Raw genomic sequence first — 19,269 nt, 5'->3', positions numbered from 1 at the left:
AGTCTTTTGGCTGCTTTTGAGAATTGAAAGCCAGGAATTGAGATATTTGCAAACTCAAGATTACTTTATCATGCAGTTTATAGCTTTTCAAGGCATTTTCCAAATAACAATCGAGAGATGTTTACATATTCGTCAACTGTCCATCTGGGTGGTGAAGACGCAGTTGAAGTTCAGCTGAGTGAGTTGATTTGCAGAGGAAGCAATTTCTGTCCATTTCTGTGAGAAAAGCTGTGAAAACCAGAGAAATTGTGATTGTAATGGAAAAGGCGAAGATACAGGAGAAGCTTAACAAGTACAAATTGGTGGTGAAGCGATGGGAGAAGGAATTCAAGGAGAAAAACAAGCGGATTCCATCAAAGGTTAGGTCATTGACATTTGTTTTGGAGCCAAAAGTTTACTAATGTTTTCTGGGCTTCCAGCACGACATCCGAGAGGCCAGGAAGGAGATCAAGGATGCCTACAAGATGTACTACAAGATCACGACTTCCCTGTTGAGTAATACACTCACGGACGCTCTCGATGACGACGATGAAGTCTTTCCCTCGGATCCGCACGATTCCTCCAACAGTTTGTCAAACAGTGACGCTCACTCGCCGGGAAATGGCATGGACTCATCGGCACTGGACACTCCCGAAGTGCTGGCCAACGAGAAGGCCTGGGGAAGTCATCTGTGTCGAAAGACCGCGTCGAAGGCGAAGAAAGAGCCTCCGAAGAGAGCCTCAATGACGCTGGCAAATAAGTTGAGTTCCTCAATGACATTCTCAAAGAGGAATCCCAGGAAATCCTTCAAGCGCCTCAATTCCTCAGCCTCAGACAAGAGCGACGGCTCACGCGCTGCTCCTTCGCTGGACATCCCGGACTTTGAGACGCTGCTGTCTCAGCGATCCTTTCAATTGCCCGAAATTGCCGCAACTTCGGCAAGTGATAAGAAAACGCTGAGTGCGGAGAAGAAATTCGATCCGGGATGGATTGAGCGGTGCGGTGAGAATTCTGGCAAAGTTGCCAGTGCAGTTACCAAGCAAGCAGACTCTGACGCATCTGTAGTGGAGGACAGCGAAGATGAAGCGACAATTCTGAGTCAGCAATCTGTCCGGCATGTGCTGAAGAAGCGCAGAGTCTTCAGTTCCATTCACAATCGCCAGGCGAGGGAGATGGAGAGCAGATTGCGGGCTCAGGAGGAGGCTAAGAAGTGTGAAGAGGAGACTGAAGAGCCTGTAAAATCTCCCAAGAAAGCCCCGAAGAGAACTCGTGGGAAAAATGACGTGAATTACAGAGAAGATTTTTCCGATGATTCGCCTGAAGAGAAGATAAAAGACAAGAATCCCATAAAACCGACTGCAGAGCATTACGTTCCTCCACTGGACACAGAACTGACCAAGAAGGCTCCTCGAGTGGATCAGGACTTTCTCTCAGAGAGTGAGAAACTCTTCGACTCTTATCTGAGTCAGAATCTTCCGGATGGCAAAGATTGCGCTGGTGAAAGTGCAGCGAAAGCCTCGAAGGAGGAGAAACTCCTGAAGAAAGTGTCTTCGGGAAAGGCAAATGAGAATTACGTGCGAATTAACATGAAGAAGAAGGTGTTTGTGCGCGGGAAGAAGACACTGAACTACTCGAGATACAAGAAGACGCTGTGGAGGAAGAAGAAAGCCGCTGCGCTGCTGGATGACAAGGGATGCGATGGGGAAGAGCTGAAGTGCTTCGAGTGTGGATTGGCGGGACATTTTGCTGCCAAGTGTCCCAGGAAGGAGAATTTCCCCAGCTTTCCGCCAACTGAAGAAGCTGACGAGGAGTTTGTGGCGGAATCTGAGCTTCAGACACTGGAAGATGCGGCCAAGAGTGCTGTGGAACAGGGGAATTACTTGGATTCCACGGAAATTGGTGAGATTGCGAAGGAGCTTGAGCAGTCTCTCCAGGAGGACGACAGTCAGGAAGCTCTGTATTCCTTGACTGATGATGGAGAGCTGATGGAAACGCCTCAGGAAGTCACTGAGGCTCTCAATCTCTTCGGCCATGCGTCCTTCAGAGCTGGCCAGGAGAGAGCCATCATGAGAATCCTCTCCGGATTGTCCACTCTCGTGACACTCAACACAGGCAGCGGGAAATCGCTCTGCTATCAACTTCCTGCTCTTCTGTACAGTCGCCACAAGAAGGGCATGACTCTGGTGATTTCCCCACTTGTGTCTCTCATGGAGGATCAGATTAGTGGCATTCCCAGCTTCCTGAATGCTCGATGTCTTCACACGAATCAGACGGAGAAGATGAGGCAACTCGTGAAGCATGAATTGAGGGAAGGACGCGTGGATTTGCTTTTGGTATCGCCAGAAGCAGTCGCTTATGGTGACAAGAAGTCGGAATTCGGACAGATCCTGAGCTCCTTGCCCAGGATTGCCTTTGTCTGCATCGACGAGGCTCACTGCTTATCTCAGTGGAGCCACAACTTCCGCCCAAGCTATCTTATGCTCTGCAAGGTGAGCTGTTTAAGCATAATTCCAGGCTTTGATCTCTAATTCTCAATGTCTTGACTTACTTTGCAGATCCTGAAGGAGAAGCTGAAAGTGTCTGTGATCCTGGGATTGACAGCAACTGCCACGAATTTGACCAGAGATGGAATTGTCCAGCAAATTGGTGTTCCTGATGGTCTTCGTGGTGTGATTAGTGATGTGCCTTTGCCGCAGAATCTCATCCTGACCGTCTCCGCAGACTCCAATCGCGAGAATGCCCTTATGAAGCTCCTCGAGAGTCCCACACTCGCCGGCAATTCGGTCATCATCTACTGCACACGCCGGGAAGAGTGTGATCGCGTGGCGAAGCACATCCGGACGACGACTGGTGGCGATCAGGCGTCAGGGAGGAAGAGGAAGCGCGTGAATTGGGTCGTGGAGAGTTATCACGCGGGTCTGGTGGCGTCCAGAAGGCGCAGCATTCAGAATGCCTTCATGAGTGGCGAACTGAAGATTGTCGTGGCGACAATTGCCTTCGGCATGGGCATCAACAAGGCGGATATCCGGGCAGTGATTCACTTCAATATGCCAAAGAACTTTGAGAGTTACGTGCAGGAAATCGGGAGAGCGGGACGCGATGGCGCTGAGGCGCGTTGTCATCTGTTCCTGGACGCCAGACGACGTGACAAGATAGAATTGCAGAGATTCATTTATGCCAACTCAATTGATCGCTTCACTCTGCGACGCTTCTTGCGGAAGATCTTCTGTCCGTGCGCCTGCAAGACAACAGGCAGCTGTCCAGGACACGAGATCGCCTTCTCAGTGGATGCCACGGTGCAGGAATTAGATGTTCCTGAGGAGAACATCTCGACGCTTCTCTGCTATCTTGAGCAACAAGTGGAATCGATTGAGGTGCTGAGCAAGGCTTATGTGAAGTGCAAGATTTTCTCCTATGGCGGAGCAGAGCAGCTCCGGAGAGCCGCCAAGTCCTGTCCACCTCTCGCCATGGCCATCTCGATGAAGATCAAGGAGGGAAAGCTTCGATCTGACGCCACAAGCTTAGAGTTCTCCACTGTGGACGTGGCGGCGGCGCTGGGATGGGACAGTGGCGTGGTGAAGTATCAGCTGAAGAACCTCGAGTGGATGAGAAGCAATAATCGATCCAGGAGGACTTCGATTTCGGTACAATTTGACGACATCGGATTCCGCATTCGCGCTCCGGGAGATTTCACGGACGAACAAATGGACAACATCCTCGAGATGCTCATCAATCGGGTGGCGCAGCAGGAGAATCTGGAGATTTATCAGCTGCAGAGCATCTTTCAGGGCCTCTCGTCAGTTTCTTCCGCCACTCTGACCACGATTCTCGACGAGAACACGACGAAATCCTCTGACGAGCTGAAGACCATCATTCGACAGTACTTCGAGAGGACTCAAGTGGGCAAGATCGAGGTGACTGAGGAGCCAGACGACACCACAGATGATCAGCTCGAGCGAGACATTCGCTACATGGTGGCCAACTATCCGGACTGCAGCTTCACGGGAAGATCTCTGGCCAGAATCTTCCACGGCATCTCCAGTCCCAACTTCCCGGCCATCGTGTGGGGGCGCTGCAAGATGTGGCGGGCACACACTCTGACCAACATTCACCGCATCATCGCCCTGGCAAATGCCATCATTCTCAAGATGCGCTCGTAAAGTGTCTAAGAAGTGAAGAGATTGTGGATGATGAAGCGCTCATTTAGATGATATTGTAAGATAAATAGTTTGTGGTACTTCGGATTGTTCTAATATTAATAATATGAGTAAAATAAATTATCTTATTCGTGATTTTCATGATGTTTAATGTGAAAGCGAGGATTTCCAAGACGTTCAAATTAGTGACTCGATTCCTTGATATATCAATCGATTTCACTAAACGATATTGTTTGAGAAATTCTTCCCAGTTTTTCATGGTTTTAAGTATGATAGAACAAAAAAAACACCCAAAAATATTTATTTATTGCCACTAAATGCTTTTAAACCTTGTTTTAAACACAAGAATCTTTAATTTCTCTGCGTAAAATGCGTCTTTCTCTGGAACAAAGCCGAGTCTCTACTTTTAAATAGCATTTTCAATTATTGCTATTGAAAACCGACTTTATTGCTGCAGAGCTTTGGATTCTAGCGGTCCCTGTTTTCTCAGACCAGACATCAAGTTCAGTGGCAGAGATTTTCATGTCAAAATTTTGAAATCAGATTTTTTTTCATAATTCCTTTCAGGCCTGAGGCCAAACGGATCTACGGAGCTCTCCGAACAATTTCGCCACCTCAAAGATTCATACAGAAATTCAAAGGTGGCGAAGGAGAAGAAGGCCGCACAGCAGAAGCGGCCGAGGTAGCTGGCCAGGACTTCGTGCTGGACGCCACGCAGCAGGTGCAGGAAGAGGAAATTATTGAGGAAGACAGAGAAATAACGTGGCTTTGACATCCCATTGTGGGACATAAGCCTTTTCCATTAAAGAAGATATCTAGACAAGTGTTTGTTTTACGGTGGCAGTTTGTCAGTTTGCCGACCAATCATAAGTGGTTCTAACGTCCACCCCTTTATATACACAGAGACAGAGTGCTAGACAATTCCAGTGAAGCGTATGGTTTCAGCTGGAACATTCAACAGCAACTCATTTTGGCTGCTCTAATTTGCCATTGAAAGGCTTATTTTTTGCACTCTGCTGTGTTCGAACATTTGCAAGCGGTGGGATTCGAACCCACGACTGTAGCATCGAGAGTCAAACGCATTGACCACTGAGCCACAGCCGCTCCAAGACGGAGATATTCATTCTATCTATTTCGGAATTAATTCATAAAAACTCAGCATGGAATCTTCCATGCTGAATTCCAAGGATTTTCCTTGTTGATCCACGAAGTTCTGAGGAATTCTCCATGGATGCTATTACGCGGAGCATGGAAATCTTCCATGGTTATCCATTGGATATTCCATGGATTTTCTCCATGGAATATCTCCATTTTCCTGTTTTTCCTGATCAGGAAGAAAATCTTGCGTCAATGTTATTCAAATCGAAATTTTGATATCAATTTCAACTCTTTGGGCTTATTTATCGCATTCAAAAGATAGTCAATATTCTCTAGTTGTTTATTTTAGCGATTCCAACAGGATTTGAAGGTCTAATTGTACAAAAATACCGTAAATCCCCTGGTTTAATGCTTCCGTGGAAGGGTTGAAGTTCGGCGCGCACTTTTGAATTATAGGAGATTTTCTCGAGCGCCGACAGCGCCATTTCGCACGAGATTCCGCTGTTCGCCACGCGCCAAATGATGAGCTGTCAGATTTCCAAATAGATTTTTTTTGTACGACGGAAAATCAAAGTGATTCGCGAGTGGAAAAAGGTGATTTGCGGACAGTTACTCGGCGACACAGTGAGTGGAGAGACAAAGGGCTGTTGAGTGTGAAGAATGATGGCGCTGAGCATGTCGTGAGGAGATGAGTTTTGGCGCATCTCAGCAAACTTCCAACACTCACAATAGTTGCGTTACTGTAAGTGCTTTGGCTGCCCTTCCTCCCTTTTTCTTTTTCCTTGTTGCCTCCCCAACACCGCGCGCGCGGAAAAGTGCGTGGAAATTCCCCACGGAGAGAAGGAGTCTGGGAAAAGGCTAGCATTTGATATCCTGGCCATTATTTCGTTCTGGGGTTTTAGTGCCATTGCACGCGGTACCAAAAGAAGAGGTTCTCTTCTCGTTTGTGTGACTTCGCACTCAATTTTATCTCTTTTCACATGAATAGTAAACTTGCGTCAGCGAGAAATATATCAGGAGGACAGCCGAGAACCAACCGCAGAATATATCAGTGGCGGTTGTATTATAAATTCAGGCAAATTGAACAACAATTGCCTCACAAACACATTTTCGTGAGTGGAACACAATTGATGGCTTTCATTCATCAATAAGAAGATCTTCAAGATCACGGTTTGGCTGTTGAGACAACGAGAAAGAAAATCAACCCTCGCGTGAGTCATAATTCCCGAGAAATTCTTGCAAAAGTTGCCACGTCGGTGGAAAGTTCCTTCACAAAGAACGAATTCTGCAGAATCGGAATCGAATCTTTGGGATCCTATTCGGCGCGCTTAAAGGGGAGAAAAAAAAGATCTTCCAATCAGAGAAGCGAATTGGAGACGTGACGTAATGTGACACATGTCATATTTGCTTTGTTTATCGCCCAGTCACGCTTTTTCCTCGGCCGCCGCGCGCCAAACAATTCAATATTCCGTGCATGATTGGCCCAATAATTGGGTCAGTCAACAATTAATCTTCATCTTGACCGCATTCAAATTCCAATTCCCCAAAGTTGCCGCTGCCCAAGCAATCCCATCATCATCAAGTGACATGCGACTCTGTGCTTTGGGCATCGCCCAGGAAGCTCTTCCCCATCGGCGCGATTGGGGAGCAAAGAACTCGCGAAAACACTTCCTTTGTGGCTTTCTTTGTCCGGGGAGGGGGGAAATCCATGGTTTGCCGCGTTGCTACGCTAAAATTGTTTATCTATTAGCCGAATTGAGTGCATTTTCACGATGTTCTCATGTAAATTGCCCACATATTTTCGCCCTCAAACCAATTCAAATGTTCAATCAAAGTTCAGTTCGTGTTTCATTCTTCTTTGCTTTGGTTGCGTAAATAAAACAGCAAAAGTCTCTTTGACAAAAGTGAGATTTTTTCTTTCGGTAAGATAAGAAAATTCACACAGACAGTTTTATCTTGGGTTTATTTAGTAATTTTTTTTTGAACAATGGCAATAATTGAGATCCTAAAATAGAGAGAGAAAAAATGTTATCTTGACTTTGCTCCACTTTTATGTAAAATAATCTCAGAAACTCGAACAATTAATATCCAATTTCTCAAATAGTTTGTTTTCAATTTCCAGTCTGTTGATTTTGTTTGGTTCTTCGAAAATGCATTTTGCAAATTGGCAGAGCAATTCTGCTTTTAATAAGCTGACCTTCTGATTGAACCAGTTTATTAGCGTCATTTTTCCCACTTTGTTTCCCTTTTGGTTTGAAGTTATCGACAAATCAGTTATCGACAATGAATTTTAACTAAGTTTTAATAACAAAATTATGGAAAACAGTTCAACTCAGAGAGTCTAAGAACTGATTAGTTCATATCAGTCCTATTTTTCCCCCTAAAAGTGTGTTAAAAACAGGAAATTGCACGTTAGTCGTATCGATAAGTGTCGAAAACTGTCGATAAGTTCAAAACAAAAAGGAGCAAGTGTGATAAGAAGCTTACATTTTGGGAAACAAGCCTGCAGAATTGTTTTTCCTTCCTAAATTTTATGTTTTTACATTAGTTGTGAAAATAAGAAAATAAAAAATTATTTTAATATTGAAATTAATTCATTGGAAAAATCAAAAAACAACAATTTGCTAAAAACTAGTCTCACTAAATCTCTCTTTATAGCAATAAATTTCACCAAAATGCTCTGTTTGAAGTTCATAAATTGATGTGAGAATAATAAACTCTTTATCATTGAGAAATATTTCGCTTCCTGATACGAATCCAGACTTCTTTATATGCAATTTGTGTTTAGAGAGTGAAATATTTCCACTTGCAGCAAATTCATATTCATACAAATTCTTAAATGCATAAAAGTGAGATACATAATTTGGACTAAATCCTTTCATTACGGAATTGCTGCATAATTCAAAAGACAGTGTCTGAAAACGAATCCAATGAAGACAGTTTCATACAATGTATGAAATTTTCGTAGACTAGCCATAAAAATCTCTATCGCAGTCGTTCCTTTTTGTCTACGTTTATCAACGACCATGGCAAAAAGCAAGCAATTTATGGTGAACGTGAAATATGATTATCTCAAGTGGGGAAACAATATCAACTCAAAGTACTCCGATATTGATTATAAATGTACATAATGGACTGAGAATGTGAGATAGAGAATTGCGAGATTTTTCACCTAAACACTGTTGCTTAATGAAATATCAGGGAAGTCATTCTTAATCTTTCTTGTGGTGAAGATAAATTTCTTCCGCACGCACGTGTTCAATTGCTGAATATTTTGTGTTGACTAAGGCGTCGTTGCAACTTTACTTTTATAACGCATTGTAAATGAGCTGTCAATAATATTAATTCGTAAAAAGGTGTTGCAAGATTACGATTCATATTATTTACTAATGTGAGGAATTTATCTTCTGCGAGACTTGAGAACACTTCGTGTAGTTGATATTATGAAGGCATTCTCATGAAAGATCTTCTCCTCAATACATGCGATCACATGATCCAGTCAGGAGAAGCTATGAGAGTGAAATAGACCTCAAATGTGACTTAGAATATTGCTAAATGTGGTTTTCCGTCCCTTCTTGTTCCACGGAATGAGAACTTTGACTTTCTTAACGTGGAAACATAGTTTTCTGGTCTTCCTAGACGCAGTTTGCTCAATTTCTCACTGTTTGTTTACCCTTTTAACGCGGAGAATGAGGTTATGTCAAAATTTCGCCGCTGCACATGAAGATAATGTAGATCTCTTGAACGAAAATCCACATCGATATTCAATGTGGATGGAAGTATATTTAGTTCAACCGGCAAAACACCAAGCCCTGCCCAATTGGTATCCCTGGAGAGCTTGTGGCGGGAATGCCACTGTCTAGGCGGCCTTCTTCCTCCTGATATACGATTCTCGCTGTTAGCATTATTTGACGGTAGAGGCAGCACTGAGGGTGACGCGGAGAAGCGCGCGAGGTAGTCAGTCGTATCGAGAGTTGGGGCGGCAGGAGGAGTTTGTTACATAAAGCCGACCTCCTAGTGTATTTGGAACTTCAATTTGATGCATAATTGGGCCTCTTAAATATTCCAAAGATTGGCGCTTGAAGTAAATTCATGTTATTCGTTGCGTGAAGACAAGAAAAGCCGGGAAATTCATGTGAAAACTGACGAAATAGACTGAAATGATGTCTTTTAGGTTGATTAGCAAGGATTTATTGGATTTTCTTGGTCATTTGTGCACATTTCAAGGCACCAAATTGAGGTTATGTATTTTCAGACTTCGTCTGTCATTTTCTATAGAGAAACTAATTGAAAATCCGAATGAATTATTCACAATTGAAATTCGTATTACATAAATTCTCATCTTAATAGCGGCAACACTAATTTGATATCTTTTACGAATTGAAATACGAAATCTTTAATGTTGCAACGACCCATAATTGATCGTTTTTCTCTCTCTTCACTTTCACAGGAACGACTGACAAACAGTTTGGCTTCTGCGAGTGTCCAGCGAGAATAGAAGAGAAGAAGAGATGGGAAAGTTTTCCGGAAAGAAGTGTCGTCTGTTGACGATGATGTGGCTCACGGCGTTCTTCTTCTTTGTGGAAATTGTCGTGGGTTACGTGACGAACTCAATGGCTCTGGTGGCCGATAGTTTTCACATGTTGGGCGATATTGCGGCACTCGTGATATCATTCTTGTCGATAAAGGTGAGGATGAGGAAATTGCGTATATTGGAATTGATTTCAATCGACATGCGTGGCTTTGATTGCTTTTGCAGATGTCACCAAAGAAGTGGTCGAAGAATACTTTTGGCTGGGCGAGAGCTGAGGTTCTTGGGGCGCTCGTGAATGCTGTCTTCCTCGTGGCGTTGTGCTTCAGCATCACCATTGAGGCGTGCAAGAGGTGAGAAGGGAGTGAAATTGCCACAAAAATTGGGAAAGCATCCAAAATTCACTGTGAAATTCTTGTCGCGCAGATTCATCGAGGAGGAACGGATTCACGAGCCAAAACTATTGGTAATTGTCGGATGTGTGGGACTGCTAGTCAACGTCGTGGGACTCTTTCTGCTCTATGGTAAAGAAAAGACGCTGAATGTGCTTGAGATGGACGCAAATGGGCGATATATTTGATAATTGTTTTGCACTTCAATTGACAGAACACGGAGGCCACGGACATTCTCACTCACTATCGCGATCTCGAAATAAGTTGACACGCTTAACAAATACGGATGATAACGAGAACAATTCATTCGTGTATCAGCAGAATCCATCGGCGCAGCAATTGAAGAAGAGCGCCGGTCACAGTCACGATCCATCGCAGATGAACATGCGAGGAGCTTTCCTGCACGTTCTCAGTGACGCTCTTGGCAGTGTCATTGTTGTAATTAGTGCATTGGTGAGTTTAAGACAAAGCGCCACATCGACGGGTGCCTCGAAGACTGTCAAAAGTCAAAATTTGCCATTTGAAGTTTGAGAATTGATATTGCTTTGAAATTTTCCCATAAACTCCTCATTACCTTTTGGTAAATTGATAATATTGCTCTACTTTATTTTAATTCAATATTTCCCAGGTTTTTCCACTGTTATTTGTTGAAATATCAACTAAAATACGGAGATTTGATAGACAAATTGGTTTGTTTTCGTCTTATTTTTTAATTTTTGAACAGCTTTTTATTTGTTCTTCCTGAATGAAAGTTTTGAAATTCATATCTTATAAGATAATAGTAAGAAAAATATCTCAAAAATTGCTGTCAAATGCATAAAATGCCTTTTAAAAAAATAATTATAGATTTTCAGAATAATCCTAAAATGTTTTTTAGACTTTGAATGAATATTTCTCATATCTTTTAAATTTTTTTCACTTAAAAACATTAAAGAAAAGTTCAAGTAAAGAATGAAAAGTTGATTTTTTAAAACTAATTTTGATAAAATCCACTTTGAAAAGTAATATTTTCAGATTTTCCATTAATTTTGTCATATTTTAGTCAAAAATTTCAATAAATACCAATAAAATCAACTGAAATATTTACAAAATAAAAAATACAGAGAAATATTTGCACATTAACGGATGATTTGAAAGCATTTTGAGGGTTTTGAAGTAAATTTGGCAAATTTCACAGCAATTTTGAAACCTTTTTGCAGAAAAAAAATGCGTTTTTGGCTTTTCAAAGTTTTCGATTCACCCGTCGAAATATCTTCACGACTAAAGGTCGCGTCCGTCGCGCCGCATGTTTGAATGGAGAGTGTTGTTGTTGGTTTGGAGGAGGAATTTTAGCATTGAATCACCTTTTTTCTCTCTCTCTCTTTGCTGTCCAATATGAGAGACATTGAAATTGTGTAGTGTTTTTGCCGACGCAAGATGAGTTCAAGGTGTAGATTTATTTTTGCTGGCCAAAAGCAGAGTTGATCGCGCATCGTTTGAAATATCCAAATAGATTGTGAGATTTGTGTAGAATTCAGCGCGTCATGAGTGTAATTTTAAGCACGTGTCGCTCAAGTATTAATTCCACATACAAAGTCAGTCGAGTAATTCAGCATGATTCGCATTCACAATGTCACTCACAATTGTTTACCTGTGAAGTCAATGAGGAATTTGTAAGTGGAAGATTAATGCGCATTTTTCGGTTGCGAAGATGAAGAAATGCGTCTGTTTTACAAAGAGAAACAGAGAGAAAGAAAATAGTATTTTCTGTGAATTCAGATGAGAAATACACAATGTTGTACAATCTTGTATTTTATCATAATAATAAGATCCTCATTTGATATTCTATTAGCACTTTACTTACATTATCTACAGTGGCAAGCAAAATAATATTATCACGCACAGAAATTAAGTATAATTTACTTCAATAATCCTTTGCTCTGCACAGGATTTTTGGGGATCTTTTGCATCAGTTTCCTAATGAAGATTAATGTTGAAAAATACTTTTCAGCAGCATTATTTTTATGAGTGAATTGAAAACTGTGAAAAGTCAATTATTCATCGCTTTCGCGGTTTATTTTTACTAAGAAAATTCTCTCAAATTGCAGTCAAACCCATAAAATGTCTGTTTGAGAATTTTCTTTGAATATTCTTAGACTTTGCAAGAATATAATAATTGTCATATTAACTGTGAAAAGTCGATTTATCATAGTTTTTGTCTTATGGATTTTTGAAAAGCTTTTTATCTGTTTTATTGCTTATTAAAAATTTCAAGATTCCATGTTTTGCGAAGTAAATTATGGAAAAATCTACTTTTTATCGTTTAATCCATACAATTTTTCTGAGAAAATTGTCTCAAATTGCAGTCAAACTCATAAAACGTCTTTTTGGAAGATAATTTTAAATATTCATAAATATCCTAAAATGTTCTTAGACTTTGAATAATTATTTCTCATATATTTGCATTTTTTCACTTGCAAACTGCCAAGAAAAATTATTGTAAAATGTAGAAAATTGACTTTTTAGAGTTTATTTAGATAAAATATTCTCAAAATCTATTAAAAAATAACATTCGAAAAGTAATATTTTCAGTTCATCCATTAAATTGCAATATTTCAGTTAAAATTTTAATGAATAACGAATGAAATCATCTGAAAAATTCACAATATAATCATTTAGAGCAATATTGACACTTTATTGTACAATTAGAAAAAGACTTTGAGGTAAAATTCAGCAAATTTACCAATCTTGCTCTTGAAAAAAGTCAATCTAAAGTACGAAAAGTTGATTTTTTAGAACGTTTTTGAATAAAATATACTCAAAGACTGTTAAAAATTTACTTTGGAAAGTAATAATTTTAGTTTTTTAAGTGTTTCTGCTTAATTTTGCCATATTTTAGTCAAGAATTCCAAGAAATACAAATAAAATCAATTAAATTATTCACAAAATAACTATTTTAAGGCAAAATTAGCGCTTTTAGAGTAATTTTGGCCAATTTCTCAGCAATATTTTCAACTCAATCTGAATAAACTTATCGTTGATTGAGAAAAGTATTGAATTTCTTCCCAGAACAGGAAGAAAAGCCAATATTAAGTATCAAATTGCAAGAAATCCATCAATCTATGGTCAATATTTATCAATCTTCAGGTTTTGTTTCCAGTCTTTGTGCGCTTGTGATAAAAATCTGGAATTTATTTTATTGCACACGAAGATAAAAGAGAAGCAAATGACTAATGGCAATTGCATCTTATCGACAGTTTCTTGAATTCATCGCTTATCTGTGTCTTGAGCAACTCTGCAATGTGTGATTTCTCAAATATTGTTTCTTCTCTTCGGCCAGAAATAAATTTTGCATGCGTGACTCACTTTTGTGCGCTGAAATTCCAGACTGTCTGCTGATCAAGTTCATCTTTTTCACTGCAGGTCGTCTGGCTGACGGAGTGGAAGTACAAGTTCTACATGGATCCGGCGCTGTCAATTGTCCTTGTGATCCTCATTCTGCACTCCGTTTGGCCGCTGCTGCGCGAATCTGCGCTGATCTTGCTGCAAACTGTGCCGACGCACATCCAAGTCGATGCCATTCAGAAGCGTCTGCTGGAGAAAGTGGACGGCGTCCTGGCCGTGCATGAGTTTCACGTGTGGCAATTGGCCGGCGACAGGATAATCGCCTCGGCGCACATTCGCTGTCGCAATTTGTCCGAATACATGAAGATTGCGGAGAAGGTGAAGGAGTTCTTCCACAATGAGGGCATTCATTCCACCACCATTCAGCCGGAATTTGTGGAGATTGAGGCGCTGAACAGCCTGGCGGCGTCCGATGGCATCTCCAGTGATCTCAACGGCAGCGGTTCGCAGGACTGCTGCGCCCTGGATTGTCCCACAACGGACGAAGGATGCGTGCGAGCGACGTGCTGCCAGAATAACAACAAAGTATTGCTCATTTCCCTTCCAAAGGGTTGCTAATGTCGGGGATGCAATTAGAAATATTCACAAAATTCGTCGATATTCGCAAAAACTATAATTAAGAGTTGAATTAAGTGTCAATTCATTCAGCTTAGAATGTTTTTCATGTGAAAAAAGAGAGTTTTAATGTTGAATTTTGATTTAAAAAGTCTTTCCTTGGTTAATATTCAACATATTTCGGGCTTTTCTGTTCTTTAATTTGAACTTTAATATAAGAAATTTTAGTATTTCAAACTTGATCAACTTAGAAAGCTGAAAAGCTTTATTTTAGCGCTCAAATTCATCTTTTTCTTAATTAGGATCACACCAGGAAGTCAAAAAGTGTGCAAATGTGTAGAAAAAGGAAGAAAAAGGACGCGAAAATGTGATATTATTGGCTTCCCACGCGAGTATAGTTGAAAACAAGATGAAAAATGTCATTTTGGGCTTTAAAAAGAGTCCCAAGGAAGGACATTAAAGCGTTAAAGAGAATGCTAGGAAGGATTCTATAGGAAAATGGATCAATTCAAGAGGGAAAAAAATTATTTAGCGCGGATTTTAATCACAAATGCGAAAATTAAGAAATGTTTTGAGGGAAATAAAAATTTTCCGCTCAGGTTTAATTGAAATTAATTGAGAAAAGAATATTTCTTGGTGGTTTATTAGGAAAAAAAGGTCACAGAAAAGCCTTTTCCAATGATTTACATCCTTTTAGAATCAAGAAATATTTTTAACGACGAAATGAATCAATTTGGAAATTTAACAGTTGAAATGCAAGATGTTGAGGCACTCAAAACCCACATTAGCAACCCCTTTTATCTGCTAAACTTAAGATGGGCTGGTTTTCTCGAAATGTAATGACTGTGAGAGAAGCTGTTTCAGTGGAGAAACTTAGTTTTTGACATTTTCGGCGGTAAAAGAATCTTTCATGTAAAAGATTTCGTCAATCCATGAGAGAAATCTTCTTAATTCCAGGCAAAAATGCCAATAAATATTAACAAATTCTGCCCTTTCGGCAATAAATAGCAAAGAATTGTGCTTTGCGGTGATTCTTTAGCGTTAAAGAAGATAAATAGGTAAATATACTGGACAATTATCCTTCGAAATGTCCGCAAACTATCCAATTAAAACACAGCTAACAAATAACATAACAGTCGGATTAAACCATTCGAGAATACCAGCTGTTAAGTCGCTTTAAGTCACTCACGCAATTCTCTTCTCCTTCCAGACGCAATTGCCATCGCCGTCGCCGTCGCCGTTTCTCTGTCGGCAGCGCAGCGCCAATGCGCGGAATGACGTGGAGACTGGCTCGCTGCTGGACTTTCCCGAGGGCAATCTCAGCACAACGGCGCCGGTGCGGAGCGGCGCGACGCCCGAGAAGAGCCCCAAGACGTCCGTCTGACCAACAACCCAGCGACACTTTCCAGCAACCACCCTCGATAGTAGCAAAGTTAGACCTTTTTCTTCACCATGTGGCTGTGACGGTCGATGTGTAATTAGTAGAAATATCGCCCTGGGCGCCATGCATCACGCTGCAGCGCCCCATTATTGAGCGCGCGCCCATCCTGGGGACAAACACACACGAATCAAACTCTACACACTGCCAAGTGTAGGACGACGGGCGGATTGCTAGAGAGAGAGAGAGAAGAAGGAGCGACAGTATCCTACTATAGTAGAATTTACCTTGATGATTGACTTTTAGAGGAAAATGATGAAACAATCCCTAGAGAAGACTCACAATTTGTGTGCACGCGTGAAAAGAGATTCACTTTTCCTCGCGTGCAAAAAAAAAAGATTTTAGGAGAAAATATTTAAAGGAAATATTTGGTGTGTTTAGCACAGAAACTTTTAACGTGAACGGCAAAATGAAATACTAATGAGAATATAATGTATATTTAGGAGAATTATAAAAAAAAGAAAAATCTATAGGCAAAAAGTGTGTAAAAATGTAAAAAAAAAATTCTCTTCCGAAATGATCCCTTTTGAAGTTTTACACCCTTAATTTCCTAGATCTCCTTGTGTTTTAAAGGAATCCCTTTTTGCGCAATCCAATAAGTGTTCTCCGTGCAGTCAGAATTGTTGCAAATCAAGGGGTAGATAATATGCCTTGAAACTGTACACCACTTTCAAACACTCTCAAATTTGTCTGACACTTCTAAAACATGAAATTTATAGCCGGTTTCCACATAAATTCCCAAATTATAGTGAATCTCTTGAGGTTTCATTTGATATTTCTTTAAAAATAGACTTGAAAGCGCTGTTTTTGGACATCTTTACTGATCATAACCTCAAAATATCACTAAAACATCTTAAAGAACTCCGTTTGGAGGCTTTCTATATTTGCCAATGATCTTAAAATTGATGATTCACAGTCAAAATTGTCGAGAAAGTTGTCTAAATGAACCTTTTCTAAGTGTAAATGACAATTTTTGAGGTTATGTTCAATCTTAGCACAATTTTGGAGTGTTTCGTGGCATCAAAGGATAAAAAAATCACTGTAAATTGCTTACAAATGCTCAATTCTGCTAAGAACTGGCAGATTTGATGTGCTAGAATGCGAAATATTCACTAAATCTGTCCTTAATTCGTTACATAACCTAGAAAAAAGATTTTTACGTTTGTTTCTGCGTGAAAATCGAAGGAAATTCAGACAATTTTGATGATTATGAAAGGAATATTGAAGGTTTTTCAACACTTCCACTCCTTAAGTACTTCTGCTGAGCTGTACACCACTTCTGTCTGTATTATCTCCCCCTTGTTGCAGAATAATTCAAATATTTTTTAGTTTGAAGCGCGCGCGCGCTAAAGAAGTATTCTTCAAGAAACTCTCGAGATGATTTTTCTTGTGCATTTAATCAACTTGACGAGAGAGTTTCTTTTTTTGTAATAGAAATAACAAGAAAAAAACTTTTATAGACGTTAAAAGAAATCCGCGTAGTGTTTGGATTCTCAAAGGGAAGGATCGCGTGAAGTGCCGTGAATTTGGGAGGAACGCGTGAAAATGAGAACAAATCTCAGGAAAGTGAATTTTGGTATTTCAAAGCAACTTTGATTCTTAATGATTTATTAATCACTTTAGTTTTTCATTTGAATTTAGAGGAAATGTAAAATGAATCATTCAAGATGGCAAATAAAATAATAGAAAAAATGTATTTAAGAGCGCGAAGGTTGTTTTTGTGGTCAAACTCACGGCATTTCACCGCACAAACTTCCTCTCTCTGGGTTTCCGGAAGGGATTTGTGACGGACGCTGTTCAGTCTCTAGAGTTTTATCTCGAGTTTTATTGACTAAGCGCTGATGATGATGATCTTTGATGGTACAATAAAGGATGAAGAGAGACCGAAGAGTGTTTAGAAGTCCACAGATTCCACCACCGCCTCGTCCCAGGGTCCGTGGATGATGTGCTTGTGGGGCTGCGCGCGCGTGAAGAGCCACGGGAAGAGGATGTTGATGGCCAGCAGGCCCAGCGCGTACGTGACGAGCGTGGGCAGCGAGATGGAGTGCAGCAGGAGAGCGCAGCCGACGAGCGTGGGCAGGACGATTGGTGGCGACCACAGACGCCTCTGCAGGATGGGCAGCAACACGAACAGCTCCACCACCGTGGCCAGCAGCACGAAGGCGTGGAAGGACGTGGCGAGTCTGGAGGACAAGCAGATGGAGCCGAAGATCGCTGCGTTGAGTGAGATTGCGCGGGAAACCATGTGCGCCTCCAGGCCGTAGTCGAAGAAGATCAGGTGCAGGCAGAAGACGAAGAAAGTCACCGAGTAGATGGTGTCTGTGCTGATGCTCTTCGTGAGCGTGTGCAGGAGTGGCGAGAAGATAAACCCAAACACCAGCACGCCCAGAACTGTCTTCGAGTGCCGCACGAGCGCTTCCACGACGCCCTCCTCAATTGTGACCAGGAACAGAGCGTAGCCGGCCACTGTGGCCACGCTGGAGTGCAGCAGGACAGTCTCCGGAGTGAGCCAGTGCGTAAACAGCCCGTGGTAGATGATCAGGAAGGCCACAACCACAGAGATTTGCTGGCTAAGCTTCGTCGCGCCGCAAACAGCCTCGCAAAACGTGAACTCACGCACATTCCGATTCTTCTGCAGCTCACGCAGGAACGTCTTGGGCGTGTAATTGTCCTCGAATCCCTGGTTTTCGTAGAGAATCTTCCGCCAGCGCTTCTGTTTACTCCGTCCTGTCATCACTAACAGCAAGGGGCAGATATTAGACTGGAAGTGGTGTACAACTTCACGGAAGTGTTTAAGGAATTGAAAGTGGTAAAATATATCGAATAATTGCACTGAAAAATCTTCTACTTCAACAAATTCAAGCATTTTCTTAGTAATTCTGTTTAGAAAAATCATTTATATTGCTTTTTCTAGGTTATGTGATTGATAAAAGACAGATTCAGGTGATTAAAAAATCCTCTAAATCATGAAAACTGTGTTTAATCTGTGATTATTTCTCTTTTTCTTGGCAAAGTTGAGCATTTTCTGCTTAAAATAACTTCATATTAGATACGAAAAAGCTTAAAAGTCAAACATAACCTCAAAAATGGTATTAATGTCTAGAAAATTGTCTGTTTTTGCTTAAAATTGGTAAATTAAATGTTATTATCTTGTAGAAACATTGTGTTCTTCGCCATATTCACTAATTTTCTAGTGAAAAAAGGTTAAAATTAGGTGAAGATTTTTATGTCACATTCTTAACCTCACAATTTGTTCAAAATTTTATTCTTACATTTTCTAAAACATAAAACTAGAAAATCAACACTAAAATTTGCCATGAACGATTCAAGAACAGTAAAATAAATTTTTACAATTCAAAATCTAAGCATTTGAAGAGCTTAAACTTCTTGAGACGGAAAAACCTGGATTAGATTTATGATAAATCAGAAATTTGTGTAGGAAACAGTTGAAGAAGTGTAAAAAAAAATGACTTGAAATACGTTTAGAAGTGTCTGGATGTGATGTACAGATTTCAGGCATACTATCTTCCCCTTGACTAACAGCTGATTTGCTGACAATCCGCGCTGACAACGCTGAAAACCAGTGGCGGAGGAAATTTATTACCTGAACTGAAAGTGAGATTCACACATTTTCCTAAGCTTCGTAAGTGACTTTCCACAAATCTTATCAATCCGTTTGAGGTTGATAATCTAAATCCCGATGAGACACTCTTATCTCTGATTGCTAACAGTGTA

General features: G+C 40.7%; 3 protein-coding genes across 4 annotated transcripts; 2 read left to right on the top strand and 1 right to left on the bottom strand.

Moving 5' to 3' along the window:
- Nucleotides 1-144: 144 nt before the first annotated feature.
- Nucleotides 145-4,216, top strand: LOC132259459 (ATP-dependent DNA helicase Q4). Its single transcript, XM_059757101.1, has 3 exons — nt 145-359; nt 420-2,468; nt 2,535-4,216. Exons 1-3 carry the CDS (start codon nt 258-260, stop codon nt 4,137-4,139), a joined length of 3,756 nt encoding a protein of 1,251 aa, XP_059613084.1. The 5' UTR covers nt 145-257; the 3' UTR covers nt 4,140-4,216.
- Nucleotides 4,217-5,754: 1,538 nt separating this feature from the next.
- LOC132259930 (proton-coupled zinc antiporter SLC30A1) lies at nt 5,755-17,200 on the top strand. 2 transcript variants are annotated; one of them, XM_059757759.1, is made up of 7 exons: nt 5,755-5,976; nt 9,685-9,922; nt 9,994-10,118; nt 10,192-10,289; nt 10,372-10,610; nt 13,560-14,066; nt 15,307-17,200. In XM_059757759.1, the coding sequence occupies exons 2-7, from the start codon at nt 9,746-9,748 to the stop codon at nt 15,478-15,480; spliced, it is 1,320 nt and encodes a 439-aa protein (XP_059613742.1). In that variant the 5' UTR covers nt 5,755-5,976; nt 9,685-9,745; the 3' UTR covers nt 15,481-17,200. The 2 variants fall into 2 exon arrangements, with proteins under 2 accessions (XP_059613742.1, XP_059613743.1); XM_059757760.1 differs by lacking the exon at nt 5,755-5,976 and adding an exon at nt 6,858-7,156.
- Nucleotides 17,201-17,321: 121 nt separating this feature from the next.
- Nucleotides 17,322-19,207, bottom strand: LOC132259931 (phosphatidylinositol N-acetylglucosaminyltransferase subunit C). Its single transcript, XM_059757761.1, has 2 exons — nt 19,139-19,207; nt 17,322-18,270 (listed from the first exon to the last, which is right to left on the bottom strand). The coding sequence occupies exon 2, from the start codon at nt 18,266-18,268 to the stop codon at nt 17,429-17,431; it is 840 nt and encodes a 279-aa protein (XP_059613744.1). The 5' UTR covers nt 18,269-18,270; nt 19,139-19,207; the 3' UTR covers nt 17,322-17,428.
- Nucleotides 19,208-19,269: the final 62 nt, after the last annotated feature.

Source organism: Phlebotomus argentipes, unplaced genomic scaffold, assembly GCF_947086385.1.
Source record: "Phlebotomus argentipes unplaced genomic scaffold, Phlebotomus argentipes genome assembly scaffold_18, whole genome shotgun sequence".
NCBI classification, from domain to species: Eukaryota; Metazoa; Arthropoda; class Insecta; order Diptera; family Psychodidae; genus Phlebotomus; species Phlebotomus argentipes.
Note: the sequence above shows the minus strand (reverse complement) of the source record. Positions and strands in the feature narration are given on the sequence as shown.